At 47.4% G+C, this 22326-nt stretch overlaps 1 protein-coding gene across 1 annotated transcript in view; it reads left to right on the top strand.

The window, feature by feature from the left end:
- The window catches only part of LOC8025131, a 260665-nt gene that overhangs the window by 226638 nt on the left and 11701 nt on the right, over positions 1-22326 (top strand). Inside the window, exons 4-7 of the mRNA XM_029995044.3 lie at positions 7422-7609; positions 11221-11392; positions 15771-15947; positions 19785-19895. Coding sequence (XP_029850904.2) covers positions 7422-7609; positions 11221-11392; positions 15771-15947; positions 19785-19895 — 648 coding nt within the window. The remainder of the gene's footprint in view (positions 1-7421; positions 7610-11220; positions 11393-15770; positions 15948-19784; positions 19896-22326) is intronic.

The following is a 22326-nucleotide window of genomic DNA, read 5'->3' as shown; positions in this document are numbered from 1 at the left end:
ACGAGACAAGCGACGGCGACCCGCTTCGCTGTCGCTCGGTCAGTCGCGCAACGAGGCAAACCGCATGAAAGCGACGGCAGCAAGCGACCAAGACGGTGAGTGACGTTTTCTAGAAATCCAAAAATCGAGCGACGCGACGGGCGACGGTGAGAAATCTTCGTCGCTGACTCTCGTCGTTGTCGCCATCGCTCGTCTTGTCGCTCGCTACAGCGCTTACATGCGGTTCGGCTTTTACTCACGGAAACGATGTCTAAAGCGCGCACATGCAGCGAGAAGCGCGACTGCGATAGCCTTACTGCGTCAGTTGAAATATCTATATGTCGCAATGGTGCTGACTGCCCTTTATTAGCAAAAAAATATATATATGTATAATATGATGAACTTACATGCATGGTCTCTGAAGCATAATCTTGTATCGTCGATCCATTCGCTGTCTGATTCCATTTCATAAATAAGAAAATACAAAAGCTACGTTGAAATATATATATAAAATGACGAAATGAAAGCCCGATATAATGAAAAGACCCAGAAAAAACACACGATTCCAACGCGGAACGTAAAAGAAAAGGAAAACAAAGCTCCGGTAGTGTCCGGTGCAGCGCACAACGTGGAACAACGGCGAGAAACTGAAGCTCGGCTATAGACCTTTTCCACAAAGGCGCCGCCATCTTGAATTGTCGTCACTTCCAGTATGGGCGAAAACGTAACTTTGCCGTTGCCACGCCAATAGAAGACATTTAGGATATAAGCCTAACCGTCACACATTCTCGTTTTGGCTCCACTCTATTTTTTGACTGGTTACAGGTTGAAACGTTTTACTTTTTTTTCGTCGCCCATACTGGAAGTGACGACAATTCAAGATGGCGGCGCCCTTGTGGAAAAGGTCTATAGCGGCCCGAAAAGCGCACGGAGGGCGCGCCGACTGGTGGCAGCTCGAGTAACTGGCGCTGCGATGTATGTGTGAACCAACCTTTAAGAATTAGAATTACCTATCTTTGCTTTTATTCTGTCATGTTTGGTAATTTTATCAAATATAAAATGTACTTTATTAACTGCTTGCTTTTCAATATTTAAAAGTTGTGTACAGAAGTCGGGCAAAAGTTTCTATTTCAAACCAAAAATTTGAAGTACATCTAAGATGTGCTTGAAGTAAAATACAAACTAAATTATAGGTTATGTAATTTAAGTAAAGTAGTAATTACACCAAGTGCAATGTACTTGAAGCGAAGTACTAAAAATGCAATGCACTTTTTAAGTCAAGTACAAATACTTTTTAATACAATCTTTCATGATGCCCTTTCATTCCCCTATACCGTGTTTTCTTTTTTAATTGGTATGCATCGCACCAAGGGTAACCGTGGCCGCATCAGGTATTTTCGAAAATGTTGTCGAATATCAGATAAAGTCAAGTGGCTTCAGAGTTGACAAAGGGTCATTTTGTGATACAAATTTATCAAGATCTAATTCGGGGAATGTACTTCGAAATCGGGAGCTGTACCTTTTTTCGTGAGTACCAGATGAAAAGCACTTTAAGTGTAGCATACGTACATACTTAGAGAATGTACTTCAGGTAAAATACAAGTATTCTTACCGCCGAATTCAGAAACCTCACTCAAACAGAAGGGCCCCTCCACTTCCTCGAGGAAGGCGCGAGGGCCGGCGCTGGCCAATCGCGAGGACGGATCCGCCGTCGCGATTGGCAAGTGCCGGCCCTCGCGCCTTCCTCGAGAAAGTGGAGGGGCCCTTCATTTTGAGTGTAGTTTGAGTGAGGTTTCTGAATTCGGCGGTTAGCCTTCTTGAAGATACCTTAAGTACAATGTGGACAAAGTACTGTCTACCACTGTTTCATACCCCAGTCTTGGGTTAAGTTGCAACATAGTAAACACTCTCCATTGGTCAAACTTCGTCGAACTTTGCTAAAAGTTTTAAAGTCAGCCGAACCAGTCAAAACTCGATGTTTGATAAATGTTGGCGACATCTCTACTCTCGAGTAGCTCGTAATTTGCCGAAAGTTTAGCGCGGCATTTATGAGAATCCAGAAAAATTGAGCCGGACAGAGGTTTTAGCCGAGGGCCTAAAGACCACTGTCGACTGTCGACCCGGATCCGTCCTCGTGAGAAATGACACCGCGATCGTGGCCGGCGAGGCCGCAGAGGTATGCAGCTGCCCGGACACCGAGCTCCAGGGCGGGCCGCTCCCAGGTCGTAGCAGGTGTTGCGCAGACGCCGAGGATGGGCGACGCGCCTGGATATGGTACGCGCTCCGTGATTGACGAAGTTTGTGTCCGTCGCCTCGAGAAAGAACGGAGGTGCGGGTGGCCAGAAGTGGGCCCTCTTCGAAAGTTAATCGGCAACATTTACGGTCGCAATTTCTTGGACACGGAGCGTGTCGTTGGGTCCGAGTCCTCGCCGAGCACTGACGCAGTACTCGTCGGCGAGAAGAGCTTAGCAGAGTTGAACGCGAACGCAGCCGTCGTGTCAAATACGGGATCAGAGATCAAACAATGACGGACTCGGATAAAAGAATCAGTCAATCAATCGATCAATTTTATTTTTCCAGAGCGAGAGGGAACTCTTCTTGCAGGGTCAGTTAAAGGCACAAAAGGCGATACAAAGTAGACTGACGGTATGCCAGTGGCTTACATCAGGGGTAAGCTCCAGCTGCACGCGCAAAGCAAAAAATAAATAAACAAAAAAATGTAAGGACACATTATCGACTACAGTAGAATATTATACGCGCGGCACAATATTTGCGCTGAATAACATGCCGAGTAACACCGTCCAGATAAAAACATCGCCAGAGTGTTTGTAAACGAAGCACCAAGCAGCAACCAATTGGTGAATATTTTTGAAAATGATCTATTTGTCTACTTGATTGATCTACTTTGAGAAAAAATAGGACAAGTTAGCCCTTGTTCAATAGACCTTTAAAAAAAAACAAAAAAACTACAAGGCCTCTCTTTGACGCTACGCTCCATCGCGCGGCGTGAAGGACTGTGGTGCTGTCCCAATGGACGCTCGTGCCGGCCCGTACCGCTGAAGACTGCGCTTGAAAACTGTGGTTTTGTTTTAGCTCCCCCGAGACTGGATCAAGAACAAACGCCCACTCACCAATAAACAGGTTGTCGTTTCAATGGTAAATCAAAAGGACACCACCGATCTCTGCCGGAGTCAAACAGCTTATTCGAGAAAAAGCTGAATTTCTGGCGTGATGTTTGCTCTTACTGCATATTGAAGGTCTTTTACTTCGTAGGATTGTCGCTGAACCGTCAAGTCGGATCACTCTGCGCAAACCTCGTACAAAAGACTGTTTACAAACACCAGTCACCGCAAAATCCGTGGTTCGAATGCCGCGTGTCCAGTTTTCTCCTTGAACTCGGTCCGTGCGGCATTCAAAGCACGGATCTGGCGGCGACTCGCGTTCGAAGCTGTATACAGACTTTTTTTTTTTTGTATGATGCATTTGCTTTTTCTGGTTTCTGTTGAAAGGTGGTGGCGCCAGTGTGCGAATAGCCCCCAACCTCTTCAGGCTCTGGACTAGGCGACGGGTTTTGCAGTGTTTACGAGAAAAAATGTACACGCTATCTTCTGGATACGGCCACTTATAGCGCTGCCAGACTTAATTCACTCTTATGATAAAAGAATTATGTTTGTTTCCAAACGAAGAAGGGGCGAATAAGGAGTGTTATCCCGGTTTTGATGTAGCGTAATGTGTTAACTTGGGACGCTAATTGAGACGGCAACATTCGGCAATGTTTGTAAGTTGAAAGAAACAGCGTGAGTAATGGCTGTTAGAGTGAGATAAAGACAAAAGAAAATCGGGGCACAGTGCTGGAGTGCAGAAGCTCGAAGCGCGTGGAAGAAAAGTCCGTACTCTGAAATGCAGGTATTCTGGGTTCAATCGCCACAGCTTTCCTTTGAATATGAACGGACGTCGTGACTTTTTGCGGTCGGATAAACATTGGCTGCATATAATGGCTCCAGATCACGTGACCGCTCGTTCTGGCTTCGGGCTGAGGAAAGGAACGCTGCTCGTTTTTTTGCGAACGTTTGTGCAACTTTGCTTGAACAAAAAAAATTAACGTGCGTGTTTCATAACATATGAATGCCGAGAAGTAATTATAAGCGGTATTTACCAAAACGTGTAAAAATGCTGCATCACCCCCTGAAAAACGTTTATTTTGCTCCTTTTTTTTCTTTTACCGATGTCACGCGCTAACAGTTCCCTGCGCAGTCCACATGTCTGGCTGGAATACCACAAAACGCGTGCGAGTAAAATAGTAGTCACTATATTACTATAGCATTCGAAACTTACATTTTGCCACTTTTGTTAGCAAATCTTTTCTATTATTCGCAACTTTCAGCGGTGGTGGAACCGCGGTGTGAGAATCGCGCTTCCTAGCTCCAGTATGATTGGCCTAACAATAAAGGTGGTTGCCTACACCTTCCTGACGTGAAAAAAATGAAGTAAGGCTCTAATACTGCTCGTATATATCAAAAATATAATTACTTAGGCGTCGCACACCCAGCATCGTACTGCTCTTCTGCGACGATCATCCACTTGACAGCCATATTGATGGGCGCCAGTCCACCCCCTATACACTCCGTGCGGGAACTATAGGGGGCGCTTTGAAAAACGCGCGCAGCGCCGCTAGCGGAGGAGCTGGCGTTCGACCGTGAGGCGCGTTCAGCAGCCTGCGGCGCCTTTTCGCATGCCAAGCTGTGGCGGCAGAAGCGCGCACGGACGAAACTTTTGCTTTTTGAGCCGATTCGTTGAGGGTGACGTTGCATGGGTGCTGGGGCAGAAGGGCATTTAGCTGTTCTCCACTTCCTATATATTGAGTTTGAGTCGTTATTCGGGGTAATTTCTCTAGTTTCGGCCGAAAAAGGAGTTGGAGCAATTTTCCGAAAAACAAGACGGCCGCCACCTTAATTGCTCTGAGTGGGAAATTTATTTCGCTCGTCGCTGTAAACCTAGGACTGCTGGAACGATGATATTTGGAGGCGAGTGAGATGTCCACTAAGGTTCTGCACGAAGTGTGCCAAGTTTCATTAAGACAGCAGGTGTGAAAGTTATGTTTCTAACGAATAAAGAAATAAAGCTGTACGGGATATCCAATATTGGACCCAAAATGTTGTAACCGGGCTGTGCGAAGTGCAGATTTGGGCACACAGGTGCTTGGACTTGACAGTAACATGACACAGCACTTATTATAAAAAAAAAAAGTGGCATCGGGAAACCAGGGGAAAATTTGGTTTGGGCGGCGTAACTCAATGGGAACCGGTTTTGACCATGAAAAGGCTGCCAAGATAATACCACTGATTGTGGGAGGTGGAGACTTTAGAGGTAGGAAGGGACTAGTGGACTGCACTTCCAATTGAAACAACTTTACGAAAGGTAATTCTAAAGCCGAAAAAACGAAGTTGTCTGCCAACACACGGTTTGGCTGCCAAGGCTTTTGCAGTCAGCTGTTGTGTAATAACCTGTTGTGCGAGGTGCTGATTTTCGGCCCACAGGTACTTTGACATGACCGTCACTTGGCACAACACTTATTATAACAAAAACAGTTGGCATAGCGAAACCAGGTGGAAATTTAGTTTGGGCGGCGTAACTAAATGGGAACTGGCTTTGACCGTCAAAGGCTGTCAGAAAATACCACTCACCGTGGGAGGTGCACACTTTAGAGGTAGGAAGGGATCAGTGGACGGTACTTCCAGTTCGAACCAATTTGCGATAGGTGGCTCTAAAGCCGAGAAAAAAAATATTGTTGTCTACAGAACTCGGGGTGTCAGTGTTTCCACATCCAAAAGGAGGCTGACCAAGAAAGAAAGCACACCACATAAACTTCCATACTCAAACGCCGATTCTCCAGTGATTTCGAGTTTCATGGTTGTTTTCTTTAGATTTATATTTGTCACTTTTTTACCGTTCAAATCTTTCTTCATGAAGTACAGATTGCGTGCCATATCTGTCCGGAAATTTCATCGACACATACGATGGGGACGAAACTTCTTTGGAGGGCATTCCTCCAACGAAATCGGCACTGCATACCCGCGAGTGTGGGATGGCATTTCAGTTCGTCCCATCGGCGCTGACACATGTAGGCGTTACTGGTACGAAAACAAACGCAGAGCGCAAAGCTGTAGAATATGTCAGCCGTGCCGACACAGTGGCAGACATGATCGGCACACCAAATTTCTCGCGTCGTACGGCACGGCTTCATCGTTGTCGCTGTCCCACAAAACATCGGCGAGGTGAAAAACTGTGAAACTTTGTCTCCACGAGATACGACGCATAACTATTGAAGCACTTAATGGCGCAGCACAGACAGCACTTCATGCTGTGAACCCAGCCCAACAGCACCACTCCGACTTCAACCGACTTCAACGCGTACCAACGTACGCGGCGTGGTTTCGGTTTCGTTTTCTCTGGGGTGCTCACTGCCTACCTTCGGTACCGGCCGCGCGGCGGCGCGCCAGTCGCGTCGCACGGAGTGTATAGGTAGTTAAAGTTATGAATGGTGAAACTGCTTTTTGAAGTCACTATACTGACCCATCCACCCTTTTGAGAGATGAGCCCGACACTCTATTGACACAGTTTCTCCGCCCAGGAAAACTGAAAGCCTACGAAATCATGCAGGAAGCATTGAACAACAGATACCTACCAATTGCTTGATGTGCGTAATCTTCAGTTCTCAAAGTTTGGTGACTTGCACGTTGGGTCATCGCACCGTGCTGGTGATCACTCCTACTTGTCCTTGCCGAGAAAATTCAATTCGGTGGTTAAAAATGGTGCACAAATGTTGTACGCGCTCAAGGCAATCATAATAGCCGCTGTCGTGACATCAGTGAAAGCCCGACACCATTGGAGTAAAACGCTTGCAGAATCGCTTCACTACTGCTTGATGACCCTTAATTACTTTTGAATATTCCGGCTCATTACTTGACATGGAAAGTGTTGTGCATCGTTAACGGTGGCCCGTGCGCGTCGCTTTACGAAGTGCTTTTTGCGTGTGTGAACGTAAGCATAGTATTTTCAAAAGCTCCACTGTTACGCCTATAGGGGGTATTCACTGGACGCCATATTTGAGGTAACAGCGCACAGCGCATGCCCGGAAAGAGTTTCCGGTCAGCTCTCGGGCAACCGCAAGAGAAGAGAGGAAGAAGAAATCCTCTTATTACCGGGGCTCTCCTTTGTGGGTCCCAGGCTTCCCTAAACGTCGCTATTCTCCCTCTAGAAGACTATAGAAGATTAACTTGCCACTCTAAATTCGTACAAAAGCATATCTCCCCTCTCTCTCTTCCCCCGTGGTCAGGAAGCAGCAGCGAGCTCAGCTATGACGGCCAGTGAATACTCCCTATTGCAGCGCTCCACATACCTTGTGGAAAATAGACTTCCCTTTGCCTCGCCCTTGTGCGCAGAGAAGCGAGTGAACAAGCTGTGCAGCGTGCCCCTGCGGCAACGCGAGGGCTACCTGTCATCGCCGGGCTTCCCGCACTACTACCCGGCCCTGACGGACTGTGTCTGGCACCTGGAGGCCGCCCAGGGGCAGACCGTCCACGTGCAGATGCTCGACGTCTCCATGCGAAGGCCAGCGCCGGGACCCCAGGTGGGCAGCAGCGGCCTTAGCTTCTGGCACAAGGCGCTTATGTTCACACTGCCGTGTGGCCCAGATGGTCTGTTGGCCCTTTGAAAGAACCTCATAAGCTTGTCTTTTAAAGGGGATTCACCCGCGATTTAATTGTAGCCTTTTCCTCAGAAATGGAGCAGAAGTTTTTCGGAACAAATGGTATGCATGAATAACGGGCCAAAGTTGAGCTATAGTTGGTGCATTGATGCAAAAAAAAATGTCAGCTAAAACGTTAGAGACAGAAACACAGAAAAAAAAAAGATATACAAACAGCTGACTATCAACTATGACTTTATAGTTCTTCATCACCTTAACAAAAATAAGTTTGTTTGTTTTTCTTTTTATGCTGCACATAAAATAATGTCAATAAATTCAATTCCGTGGTGCTCTCAGCGGAGGAATGCGATTAGAAACTGTTGTTTTGTTTTAGCTATTGCGAGATTGGATCAATAACAAGCGCCCACTCACCAATAAACAGGTTATCGTACCTATGGTAAATAAAAAAAAATAAAAAAAACAGTGATCTCTGTCGGAGTCAAACAGCTTATTCGAGAAAAAGCTGCATTTCTAGCGCGATGTCTGCTCTTGCTGCACATTGAAAATGTTTGACTTCGTACGAGTGTCGTTGAACTGTTAAGAGGGATCACACTGCTCATACATGATACAAAAGAGAGTCCGCAAACACAAGTCACAGCAATATCCGTGATTCGATTGACGTGTTGTAACCTGACCCTTTCCTTTTACATCAATGCACTAACCAGCTCAACTTCAGTTCGTTATCCGGTTTTTTCTAGTTATTTGAGCTCGCCTTCTATGTGTTTTAATTAACTTGGGCCACGCCCTCTCGGCCTTCTAATCGCCACTACCACATGCCGGGCGAAGATGTTTTCAGGCAGCACCGACACGATCACTCTCGGCGATCTGGCACGTCCCCGTGAGGGGACGTGCCACATCGCTGGTCACATTACCAGCAAAACACTCGGAGAGCAAATCTCTGCAATCTACGCAATCAACTCGGCGAATGATGAGGCGCAACATCCGTTTAGACCTAAAAATGCAGTCTGCGCTGTGGCATCACGTAATGCAAAGCGTCATGATTTGCATTGCGTAATGCCACAGCGCAGACTGCATTTTTAGGTCTAAACGGATGTTCGGCCTCATCATTCGCTGAGTTGATTGCGTAGATCGCAGAAATTGGCTCTTCGAGTGTTTTGCTGGTAAGTAAACCCGCAGACATTTCGTATAGAGTGTGGGTTCATGCTAAAATATAAAGTTATATTTTGGCGAACATTAATTAATATTCCCATCAACCTTTATTTGCCTAAGAAAAGTGTGATTCGTTCGATCAAGTTTCCTCGTTGTCTGAAAGAGTCGGTTGTGTGCTTCTTTGATTCTAAAACTTAACGATGCTAGTGCTGAGCGTGAAATCGACGCACGCGCGACGGACACTCCGCGCTGGACGGCCGCGGCATTTTTTTTTTTTTTTATTTCGTGGAGATTTGTTTTAGCAAAGTTTCCCAGTCAATTGCGAAGCATTACATCACTTCAAGAAGCCAGTGGACGCGGAAGACATAACAGTTTGACGTGCAACCGAAATCTCAGATTGGCCTTTGTCGGATTGCGGGCAGCTCGGCCGATATTTAAACTCGACAAATATGGATTCATGGGCCAGCACGTTGGCTCAGAGACACTGAGACGATTTATTATTTTGTGTTTTGTTTTAATATCATTGCGAGTGAAGAGCCACCGAGGTGGTTTTTGAAATAAAATAGAGTCAAACCATTCCGACACGCATAGTTTGACTGCGAAAATTATTTTTGCAAGTGATAAAAGCATTAACATGTTTTCGCATACGTGGCGGAATTTGAAATAGCAAAATGCATTTCATGCCGCCCATTTCATTTGGGTCGCGTCGGGCATGTGTACCGACGCACAGTAGATCGCGCGCAAAAGCAGCTGTGGTGCACCCGCAGCCTCCCGCTTGTTGTTCTGACATCTCTGGCTCGCTCACTGCGGGCTTCCAGGCATCTGACACCTTGACATCTGGCGGTTTCCCTGTCTTTCACGTCGCGTTCCAAGCGGCACATGACGGAATATGCAAATCAATGTGTTCTTGAACACGTGTCGCCATCTGCACTTTATAATGAGGAACTACAATTTGCCGTAACTGAATGGGAAAAGTTTGAGGTCTTATAACATTCTTAACTGGTAAAATATCAATATCGAAGTTCTGCAAAATTTAAGATCAAAGGATGCTTCATAATTTAATGTACCGTTATTTTGATTAGTTGACGTGATTCCGTTTTTATAGCGCCATAAAATAATACCATTTTAAACTTTATTTTTTTATTTTAAAATATACATTATCTGTACAGTTCGTTGCTTACTTCTTTAATTTATTGGACCTAACCAAACGCTCACGTAAAATATCGTGGACGATGGGGCGTTATATCGAACAATTTTTTTTCAATATGAGAGACTGTGGTCTATTAAAAGCTGAATAATTAAGTAACAACTAAAAATAATTGTAATATCGAAACATTAAAGTATTGTTAAAAAAGAGCTCTTTAATTTGACATTAACTTTATAATTGTAAGATACATAGAAAGAAAGTTGTCAGCTTTCAAAAAAGCACCAAAACGTCATGCACGGTGGGGTTGCACCCTAAAGGCGCACGGAGTATTGGCGGCGAGATGTTTTGGTGGCGCCCTCGTATGGTTCCCTCTCATGACGTCATTAATTTGCGAACAGCAAGTTCGAGGGTGTTTGTAATGAGCATGGTGAAGCCTGAAATCATTTCGTTCTGAAACGAACGATGCCAACACCGTGAAAATTGTACTTCTTACATTACTCTTATCTCCGTCGATGAGAAATCCTTTGCTGACGTCATAATCAGCATACCACCAATCGTGGCAGGCCGACCAGGGCGATACTTTAGATCGCTCACGCCGCCAATAGAGTACACCAAATCGGAGGACGTGGAGCGAAAGCTCGCGCTGCAGAATCCAGGGATCCTGGGTTCAATCCCCACCCCTGCGCGTTTCGATCTGGATGAACATCCTACCGGCGCGTGCGGTCGTGTATAACTACTGCGTGATACCCATTAGAAACCACAGGCCAGCGGTTGTACTGCACGGGCTAAATGGCCCACCTATAACATATTTTTGATGAAAAGCGTAAATTTCGAAAGTGTGTTGAGGCTATTGTTTTTTTCCTAACGTTTCGCTTTTGTCCTGTTTAACATTTTACTACTCATTGACTCATTGATAAGTGCACCACTATGGAGGCGTTAAGCTGTTGGTGGGTCACTGGAAATAAGAATAAATAAATAAATAAGATACAAGTCGCCCTTTGAGGCTGGCTAACTTCAGGTTGTATAAACATGCAGACAATTCCTTTTTCGTTGCCTGGCGTATCGCGAGGAGTTTCAACTCACAAGTGAGGTCTCTTATGAACCAATCATTCAGTAAGCTAAATTGTACGTCTCCGCTATGGTTTCCGGTTTAATTTTGCAGTACAGCAGTGACGTTTGTTTAGGCTGTAGAACTGCGGTCGTTTCTTTGAACGGTTTTTTGTTGGAATCATCGCAGGACTGCGTCCAGGACTTGGTGAGCGTGAGCGAGGGCAGCAATCCGCTTCTGGTGGCCTGTGGCGAAGAGCTGCGCAACCTGCGCAGCGTCCAGTCGGTGTCCAATCGCCTCGAGGTTCGCTTCAGGGCCAGCGAGTTCGTGCCAAACCGGGGCTTCCTGCTCAGATACAGACGTAAGTCAAAGCTTTTCTTCCTCTTTCGAGGAGTGAAGTGTATTTCCCCCTACACTCGCTGTCACCCCAAGAAAACAGAAGAGGGCGTGTCCACCCTGCTGCGTGCTTAGTGGTCACATGCCGTCTCACGGACTTATCCGCTCTACCAATAGTCCTTCTAAAATTACGCCGTTAAAAAAATTAACTTCTTTTAAAAAGCAATATATATATATATATATATATATATATACACAGTGTAATCCACTTATAACGATACCAGATATAACGATATATCGCTTATAGCGATCAAATTTTTTAGATTTGTCAATTCTCCCATCGCCCCTATGTAAAAATAAACCATATATAACGATAGAATTATCGGCGACATATCGGATACAACGATAGAATTCTGGCCGCCCGGAAGGTGCTCTACAGACGTCGCATGCTGGAATGGCTCATCATGAAACTAGACTGCTCAGGATTGTCTCAATACGCCGGCGGACCTCCTGACCTGAAGGTGAGCTTGTTAGAAGCGGTGCGGTTCGTGCATGGTGCGTGGTATGAGGTGAAGCAGGTTACACTCAAGAACTGTTTTAAAAAGGCAGGCTTCGTGCGCCACAACGCCACGGTCTCGGAAGAGACAAATGACTTGCTCATCGAACCTGCCGATGTGGGTGAACTTTGGGACCACATAGCAGCTTCCGAGGAGAACATCGGCGGAGCTCTCTTGGGAGACTTTTTGAACGCGGACAACGCTGCCGCTTCATGCGAGGAGTCTACTGATGAGGCCATTGCCGAGGAACAGCAATCGCGACGAAAAATCACATCGAGCGACTGCGAAAGTAGTGACGACGACGGCGGCGACGAGAACACCCCGCCTCCAATGTCTTCACAAAATGCCCTGCTCTCCATCCAGTCGCTGGTCGGTTTTGTGCACGCAAAAGGACTGCCGCCAGCGTACGCGCAACAACTGGAAGCAATGCACACGGCAATTGTCAAACTTCAGCTCAAGCAAGCGCAAATTTCCGACTTTTTTAAGCATGCTTAAATTATTTTATAGTCATTTTCGTACCTTTTAATAAAGCCTTCGGTTTTCTTTGCCTCGGCTCGCGTTGTACGACCTGATTCACTCATCGCCCGTAAGTAACTTCTCTTTGTGTTTTTTTTTTGTCGGTCCAGATATAACGATAATCGGCTATAACGATTGGATTTTGCGGTTTTCTCAATATCGTTATAAGTGGACTGCACTGTATATATATATATTTTTTTTTTTTTTTTGTCACGAGATGAATCAGGAACATTTCGATTACGAACGCTACTATTTCGATTCTAGGATTGGTTGATAGCCGCCTCCAGCAACCGAAAGCCAGCTTACCAAAATAGCAGGCGATCAATATTCAATATCATTATAGGGTGTCTAAAATACCCAGGCTCGATCTAAAATGGGCCGTAAGATTCGGCGCCTGCACGTAGCATTCTGAACTTTTCGTAAAAGGTGTATTTCACAGGTCGGTTTTGAGACATGCATGCATTTGAGACATGCCAATGAATGCAAACAGACAGTCTTACAGTGCTTCCAAGGATGCTGCCCAGAATCAGTTTTGACACACGAACTACGCGTGGATATGATAATCAAGTTCCTTGATCTCAAACTGGAATTTGAAGATAAGCACGTTTGCTGGACGTATGAACCCAGTTCAAGCAAAGGATTTCTTCCGTTTGAGTCAGGACATTCCAAAACCATAAAACGAAGTGTTGCGAACACCGCTGTTCAATCGGCCTTAAACAAATCGCGTCACCCAAATACAGAGTACAGTTAAAAAAATTACTGTTTACGAGACTCTGAATATCCGAATAGTCTCTTGGTTAGCGAAACATCTCCACAAAACTGAAGTGCAAAACGTCGGACACAGGTGGAACGCAGCAAACAAAAGCTAAACAAAACATCGCAATATTACCCTACATCTATGAAAGAACACAAATTAAAAAAGATAGCTGCGAGGCGGGACATCAAAGTTCTGTGCTCTGCACCAAATCATGCATATTCCATGTGCCGTAAGGTAAACCAAGACACCAACCACATGAAAACCGGCAACATCCCTCACAGGACCCCATATGCCCCATGTGAAAAAGGGATAATGTTTATCACAATCCCTTATCGTGTTGCAAGTGTCACTTTTGTCTAGAACTGAATGCAGCCAAGTCGAGACGGGCCCATTGCCGGGGCGGGTCGATGAATGATTTAACGATTCGGAATCGGTGCATGAGCATGTTTCAGCAATACAAATTGAAGTTTTCTTTCCAGCTACTTCATGTCCTAATTTGAAAAATAAGAACCCAGCCGCGGAGAGCAAGTCGTCTGCTCCTTGCACAGGGGTTGCGCTGACGTCAGAACGACGCCAAGCTCTGATTGGCTTTGATTGAAAGGACAGTGGGTAGACCTCAGTGCTAGAGGCCTTGAGGTCTACCCACTCCTTTTTTCTTCAATCAACCAATAAGCGCTCGGGGTTCGGACTTCATCGCAACCCCTGTGCAAGAAGCAGACAAACTTGCGCAGAAGGTCGCGATCAAAGAAAACCGATAGAACTAACTTTTCGACAATTTCCAGTCGCACACGGCGGCAGAAATGAGCCTTCAACTGAGCGTTATAGATGATAAAATCGCGTCAGTATAACCAGTGCCAGATTTCGGCATTAAGATAAATTAAGTTACGAAACGTTACGCGCTGAAACGGCGATTCTCACGAGAAAAATTGCACCCACCTTGCGAGCGTAGGTCATGCTCATCGGCGGTACAGCGGTAAGTTCGGTGCGTGCTCTATTCACGAAATATTCTGAGCATATTCGAGAGGATGCCGTCGGGGAAAAGTATTTTTTTGTTTACGGACGCAACCCACTTCCGCCGGAGTTTTTGGTCATTTGGAAACTGATGGAGTTTGAAGACATTGCAGTCGCAATCGCCTTGTCGGATCCCGTGCGCGTTACAAACTTCCTACGATAATATTCTGCGCTTTCAACTGTCTCCGAACGATGGTGTCCCGATAACCAGAAGATGGGCGTCATTGATTCCGTGAGCTCTAATTACGTCTGGAAGTCAAACAAAGTACAGTAAACCGCGAAGAAACACACGCGTCCAAGGCGTTATCCAGGTCTTTCGCTCGTTCCTAACCATCTAGTAAAACGAAAAGCGCCGGCAGCCCTTTCCTTTTTTTTCTCTCCCTATTTCAGTAAAACGGTCTATAGGTGCTGTCTGGGTGCTGTTAGGACCACTAAAAGAGCTACGCTTAGAGCATCGGCACTCTGTTCCCCGATATTGTTGTGGGCGACGCCATCCTGGTGCTTGTGCAGAGCAGACGGAAATGTCGATCGCCATAATTCAAGCGTGCGACTTTCTCCGCATTAAATTCGGTGTAAGGAGGTCCATGTAATATTTATTTGCTCTGTCGCGAGCTGTTTAAACATTTGTGGAGGACGAAAAGAATTTCCCGTGATTTCAGGTAAAAATTCAGACAACTGGCAACCATGATTTTAAGCGACAAGATGGGTAAGTGTCGTTACTGTGAAGCGTAGGTTATTTTGTGGCACTAGGTACTGTACTGCCTCGTTGGGGAGACGGTTTTTTTATTGGGGGTGTGTATGTTTATACAGTCTAGAACTTGGTCTGCCTCAACGGGCGGCGAGTCTCCCAGCTGTAGATGAGAAATTTAGCCAGTGCTGTACAACCGCTAGCCTGGGGTCTTTAACGTGCATCACGCAGTAGTGGTACATGACCGCACGCCGGTACGATTCTCATCCAGATCGAAACGGGCAGGGGCGGGGATAGAGCTCAGGATCTTGGGTTCTGCAGCGCGAACTTGCGCAGAAGGTCGCGATCAAAGAAAACCGATAGAACTGACTTTTCGACAATTTCCAGTCACACCCGGCGGCAGAAATTAGCCTTCAACTGAGCGTTATAGATGATAAGTGGGCTAGCGCACTCGAGTCCGAGTGCGCTAGCCCACTTGGACACCGATCCCCCCTCGTTGGAGAGGCCGTAAGACAGCAAGCGTGCGGTCGTCTAACCATAGGTATAATTAAGAAAAGAAACTGGAAGCACTCTAACCAACTGGTTTAAATTTCCCGACGTTTCGCGGCCTGCTCGGTCGCTTGTTCACGGGTGACCTATTTGGCTGGGTGTTCGTCTTTCTCTTCTTCCCCTTGTGGCTGCCGTTAAAATCACCTTCTTCTCTTTGTGACTCCTCAAAGTCCGTGAATGTAGCTGCTTGGGAGGGTACCGATCGACCGGTTCAGGTTGTTCTTGGTATGTTAGATATGGCCAGGACTGGACGTGATGACTGAATGTCTTGCCCAGGTCAGGGCATAGATAAGGAAGGTGACGACGTTTCTGCGCCGCGATGCAGTGGTGGGTTGCCCGACGCCCGGCCCTCCGCACCAGGGCTACCTCGTGCACCGGACGCCCTCGTCGGCCGAGTACAAGTGCTGCAGGGACCACGTGTTCGCCGACACGCTGCGGGACACGAGGACGCTGCACTGCGTGGACGGGAACGCCTGGAACGACAGCGTGCCCGACTGCGTCTGTGAGCCCTCTCTCTCTCGGTTTGCCCTGCGACGCGCCCCTCGGCGGCCAGGCCAGCCCGTACAAAGGCAGCTTTGGAAGCTTGAGTGTACTCGAGCGCTTTGTTGCCTTCCCTGGCATCCAGTGGACGACACTGGCACCATCTATATCGGGTAACCCTGGAGTCGACCTGCGTATGCGTGGCTTGCACTGACGTCGCATCGGTGGCCATTGCGAAGTACCTTGCTGCTATACGCGCGTACCCTTCGAAGAATGTATTTCGCACAACCGAATTGGTTTTTTCGCTATGAAGCAGTAGGAATGACCATTGACGTGGCGTGTTGACGTTACGTGCGAGCCATGTGTAAAAAAGGTTTCTTCAGTATTTATGAGATTAAATCTACGCACTATTTATAAAGAATGATCATTTATTACTTTGCCAGAATTATTTCCGAGCTATCGGTGGAATAATGACACGTAAAAATTATTAAAATATATACGCGGTTGGGAAGCGCTTCAAGGCTACTTGTACACGGCGGCAGTGTGCTTGTGTATCCCGCCGTCGTGAGCATTCGAAAGGAAACGAAACGCGCTCGAGCACACTTAACTAAACACCAATGTGCGAAGCACCGTTATATGAATATTCATAAACGGGAACACTGACTGCCGCACCCTCCTTGGAATATTGGAGCAAACTCGCTGCAGTTCGTTTGTACACCCCAAGATAGAAAAGTCTCATGAAGTACACACGCCTGAAGCGTTCCCAGCCCATTCATTTATTCTTTTCTTTCCGTCATTGTTTACAAAGTGTTGCAAAAGATCTGAAACGGAACACATGCGAACTCGAACATTGTATCAACTTTTAGATTACAGATAAGCGTGATGCTCCCTGAGGAGCTTCCAGATTTCATACGTTGCTTGTACCTACGTCCTATGATGACGTCGAACGCCGGCCACCACCTTGCGGTGGTTGAGTCAAAGGACACTCCCAGCTGAAGCCTTGGTAAACCACGACGCGTTCGGCTGTTGCAATTATTACGTATATCCCGACGATATTTTGAACGACGTGCCCCGCGACAGAGTAGCCGTCAAATTAGAGGAAGTACCAGTGCAGATAAGCGATGCGGCCACAAATTGCTGAGTTTGCGGGACACATTTCGTAGCGGCGAGTGCCGAGAGTTTTCTAACGTTGTTTATGTTTGTGCACGCCCTTATATCGCGGCTTTGCTTGTTTTTTGTGCGAATGCCCTTTGTCTTTCATTTCATCACGCCATTTGCATACTTGGAGGGCACCTTCTGGCTTCCTTGCCGAGCACGGGAGAACGCGTCGCGCCGCGAGCCTGGCCGATCGGTCGGTGGCGGCCCCCGAGTGCACCGTCGAAGCGCCGGCTTGTGCTGTGCGCAACGCTGTTATCCTTCCATTGTTTACCAGCACTTCGCGAAATCAGGGCAGTCTTACTAGTTGCAAGAACTTTCATTCGCGGCTTCTAGAGCTGCTCGTCAAGTGATTTTTGCGTATTCCAGTGGTTTATACGCCTTGGAACTGTGTCAGGAATCTTGTTTTGCCGAGATAACCACCCTTCGCGTTAAAACACCGTCGGCGGAATGTCGGAACATTCTGCTCGTAGCGTAATCGCAGCAACACCGACAAAATTTCGGTCGAACTGTCTGAACGTCATTATCGTAAGCACTTTTTCTCAAATTTACGTATCAAAAACTATAGTCGGTGACAGGCTAAGAATTCAGTAAGCTCCGCCTCGAGCTTTCTGCCTTTGGTAACACTTCGTCCCACGCGAAGCCGAAGCCCGGTGAAAGGCAAAAAGCGCGTGCTGGAGGTGGCGCTTCCACTCAAATCTTAGCCTGTTATCGACTATAGGTACCTTCCTTGAAAATACTCTGGCCAGTGAGTGGCATCCTGCGCCTTGGTAAGCGGATATGCGCGGTGTGAAGTCAACCACCAGTATGGTGCGAGGCCCCGTTCTTTCATGACGTGACGTCACCTGCAAAGCATGTGACTCGGATCTTTTGATCAATCAATCAATATTTGTTTGCGCAAGAAAAAGAAAAGCCGGTACTTGGGAGGTGAGCGCGCGGCAAGTAGAAAAGTCGGAAAATTCCTTAAGGTGGAGGGCGTGCGAGCCGATCTCTCGCTCTTAATTTATTCGAAAACATTCAAATAATCGAGAGCGTTAAGCTTTATCGTGCGGCGGGTCGCTGGCGTGATGAGAATAGTAGGGTGTTTCTTTCGGGTGGGGCCTCCAGCCACCTACGAGACAAAGCCGTCATTACTAGCGGATCCAGGCATCGGCGCCTAGTTGGTGGCAGCATATAACTGCCAGCGCATCTTGCAATGTCTCGCAACAAAGGCGCCGCTAGCATGCGGCGACGCCGCGACAGACGCTCCTGTCACTTTGCGGCGGCTCTCCTCGGCCTTCAGCTTGTTTACTGATCAGGGATTCACTATCGATGACGTCGTGCGCAGGCCTTGCCTCGCAGCTGGCATTGCTACACTGTGCGCTCATTGCCTCCCGCTGTGTTTCGGCTGCGCGCTCGAAGCTCACCAGAAGTACGAGTGTGATCGAAGAGATCGAGCTAGAGGCGACTAAGATACCTCCTTGCCGTTCTCAACCTGCCAGAGACTAAAGGTCTTGACTGAAATGTTAATGAGTGGACAGGTCGGTACCTTATTAGGGGGCCTAGCATGCGTGTCTGTCTAATCTGTCACAGCGGGATCGTTCCGTGCATCGGAACGATCCCGCAGTGGCAACGTCGCACGTCCTAAGTGGCGACTCGTCGTGCTGCCGGCGGTCGCAATCCCGTCGCTTGGCTGTCCGAGCGTCGGCGAGAAAGGTGACCGGAGGCAAGCGTCGCTACCGCGGCGCCACGCAAACGTCCCAGCCTGTGGCTGCCAACATTGTGGCGTCATCGGTCGGAAACCAAGGAGAAGGCGATAAACACAGCTGTCGAAGAGGCGTTTCAGGCAGCATAGTACAATGGATCGGCTGATATGTTTAGCTCGCCCTGTCTGGCATGACCCACTCGACAAAGATGGCTGTTTTCCTACGAAACAACAGCAAAAATCTAGTGCATATGTACCTATATGACCCATATCATAAAATACCTTATAAAATATTCGTATGAACAATATCTGAAAATTAAGTAGTTTCATCAATAAACTTTATGAATTTAAGGCACACAAAACATTGTCGGCTGTTCTGCGCCGACAATCTTTCCTGTATTTATTTTGTATGTTTGTCAGCTGCCGTGCGCAGAGAAAATATAACCTGTTGGCAAAAGAATAAAGCCAAGTGGAAGAAAACAGTGTCATTGATTTGTCCTCCGACAGGCAAAAGGTGGTAGACAACCACGGCCAAACTCGAAATTAATATCTGCGTTCTTCATTCAAAAAAAAGGAATTAATATAAGCTCTCGTGCGATATTTTTATCTGGCATTAGAGGATATGGTTTATGCGGCTTTTTGTCGACAGAGCAGTCTGATCTTTCTTTTTTATGAAATACGCACCTATGCACTCCTTTAGGGCCGCATGCACACTGAGCGTCCTCCCCGGCTGCGTAAACATCAACAGGGGGGAAAGGAAATAACCACCAACCAATATCTGAATGTGAGGTGGCCCGACCTTCAACATTATATCGCTTTCTTTTTCAAGTGGCACTGTGACCGTTGAACCACAGCAGCTTCTTCTGAGAAACCGAGTTGGCTTTAAAACGTTGTGCTTCGCCACTACTAGGGGTGCGTCGGTGGTTATTTCCTTGTATCTCAGTTTGAGCCCAACTAAACACGTCGAAGATGTTTCCGTTAAAAACTGAACAGCGGTTTCTCTGTGCACGTGGTCGTCAGCCCGGCTCGAGCTGGCCCTGAACGGCACCCTGCTAGCCGCCGAAGACGACCCCGGGGCCAGTGACCAGGCGCTCAAGCATCGGAGCGAGATGCACCTCAGCCGTCTGGCGGGTAAGCCCTCCTCCGACTAAAGGCTGGTGACGGCCTAAGCGCGGGGCGAGTCCCAATGATCCTATATGGTGGCATCCAGCCGGCTTGTGGCATTAGCCCACAGGACCGGAGCGTGAACACAAGAAGCCCTGTTTTTGTTAAGCGTTTACGGACTATAGGAACCGACAAGGGCGTACACGATCAACGATGTACAGAACGCGGCACTGTTAGCACGAACAAGCGATCGCCGGTTCTCTGCGTTTTTCTTTTAGAACCGAAAGGTCGTCATCAAAGATATCATTGTTATAGAAAGAGCTCATTTGGGGCTCTAATATAAGGGGTAAAATTGTGTGCCCACTAATACTCTTTCCTAACAAAATGCGAAAAGCCGCCGATGTCGTGTTCGCGCTAACAGTGTCGCCATGTGTACATAGTGCGACACTTTGAGCATGAACGAGCCATCGACTGTCTCTTATCTTTTTTTTTTTTTCTTCTTAAGCTATGAAGTCTTTTTCTTTCTTTTATTAAAACTGCTTGTGTAGTAGAACGTGTGTATTCTATTCGGGGCACCAAGATTAGCGGCAAAGTGTGTTTGTCGTCAGGCCCCTGTCTGAGTAAAATGCGAAAAAGCGCCGATGTCGTGTTCAAGCTAACTGTGTTGCGCAGTCTACGTTTCTGATGGTTGTGCGCCAGTAAGGGGTATTGCCTCGACGCCAAGAAGGAGGCCTTAAATGCTATCGCATTTAGAGGCCTCCCCTTGACGTAGAGGATGACCGCCATGCTCACAATCTTGCACGCGTGTGACCGGATTGCATGCTCACAATCCGGTCACACGCGGCCATCTCAGGGAATTCTTCAGAGCGGGACACTGAGTGAGGAAGGTCAGCCATTTGAGGCCGTGACTCCTCTCTCTTCAAGTGTTAGTACGCACCGATCCCCAACTCTTGCTCCCGCTGTTCAGCTGGAGGAAGAACCCTATATAATTGGTGCCTGACGTCGGGCGCCAACCATATAGGATTCTTATCTGATTCTCCAGATCCCTGTCTCCGCATGAACGTAACACATCAAGGCATACCTCTCGGCAGAAAGGGTTTATTCCATCTTCTGCTTAGGAGTTTCGGGATGGAAAAACGTAATCGTGGAAGCCTGGGAGGCGTGCGCCACCACTTTATATTACCGATTATCTCAATTGTGCTAGTCCACACCGCACCCTGGGGATGTGTTCGTCGAAGGTCAGGCCCGGGGTTATGTCCGAACCATATCACTGGGCCGTCGGCCAAACGTCGCGGTCGCCGCAAACGCGAACGTCCGCCGTCGCCCCGTTCCTTCGCAAGTGTCTCCTTCCTACCCTCCGTTATCTGTCCTTTTGTACTCGCAAGAAGACTTTCCAGTCATGCGATGCTGTGGCTAAGCAGGGGGAGAATCTGGATGTGCACCGATGCGCTGATCGCGACTGCCGAACTTGTGCTGGGCCAGGACCCACAGTGGTTATTCCATTATACTTCGGTGTGTATCGCCGTTGCACGCCTATCACACCTGTTTGAAGATTATCCCCGAACAGTGACGCGGTAACCTCTGGTACGCGGTCAGACGCTGCGGACATAGCCTCGTAAAAAGGTCGTCCAATGAAACTTGCTTGGCGCACCATCCGGCATATCAACACGTTGTCCCCTTGACCTGGCCTCAATAACCGATACCATTGAACACAGGCCTCTCGGGGTGGTGGTTATCCACCCCGATGACGTTGCGCTGCGCAGCATAGTCGTAGTTTGCTTGCAGCAAGTGTAGCGAACGATGTCTACGTGAATCTGCGTAATGTTAGTTGGTACTGCTTGGCGGCAGGTTTTATTTGGATGGGTATTGTGAATCGCAGGCTCGCGAAGCAGGATTTGTGTGTATTTCTGCCGTGCAGCCCGTTATCTTTTGTTTTGATATTTTGTTCTTTCCTGACCAATAATTTATATCCGTGAGGGAAGTGGATCCTGTTGCCAGAGCTGCGTTTCTCCAGCGTTCTGGTAGATTATGTCTCATTTCAAAAGAAACTAATTGAACTGTTTTGAATAAGGGCAATATTTGTTTAAAGGCTGTATACAATTCGATAACAGTTGGGTGTTGCTGCATGTTTTGTTGAGTTGAGTAATGCATTTATCATTGGGTGCGTTTTCAATGGGTGGAGTGACGTTGATGGTGAGTGTATGCCGCTCGGTATTGGCATGAAGATCTGTGTTTGTATTTTGTGCCATGCCAATTGAGCTGAAGATTTGGCTTCGTCACGCTGTCTGATATTCAGTGCCGCGATTTGTTTACGTGTTTACTGCTGTCTGAACTATTTGGGTGGAAAGGACTTTTAATATTGCTCTATTGTGTGCGCCTAAGTGCCCGTGCGTTTTTAGAGCTGTGGTGCTCTGAGACAGTTTCTTAGCTGTGCGACGCCGGTTCGAGCTTTCCAGCG

The sequence above is a fragment of the Ixodes scapularis genome, unplaced genomic scaffold (genome assembly GCF_016920785.2).
Source record: "Ixodes scapularis isolate PalLabHiFi unplaced genomic scaffold, ASM1692078v2 PGA_scaffold8__174_contigs__length_109621045, whole genome shotgun sequence".
NCBI lineage: Eukaryota > Metazoa > Arthropoda > Arachnida > Ixodida > Ixodidae > Ixodes > Ixodes scapularis.
The sequence above is the reverse complement of the archived record's forward strand: the minus strand, read 5'-3'. Positions and strand labels throughout refer to the sequence as shown.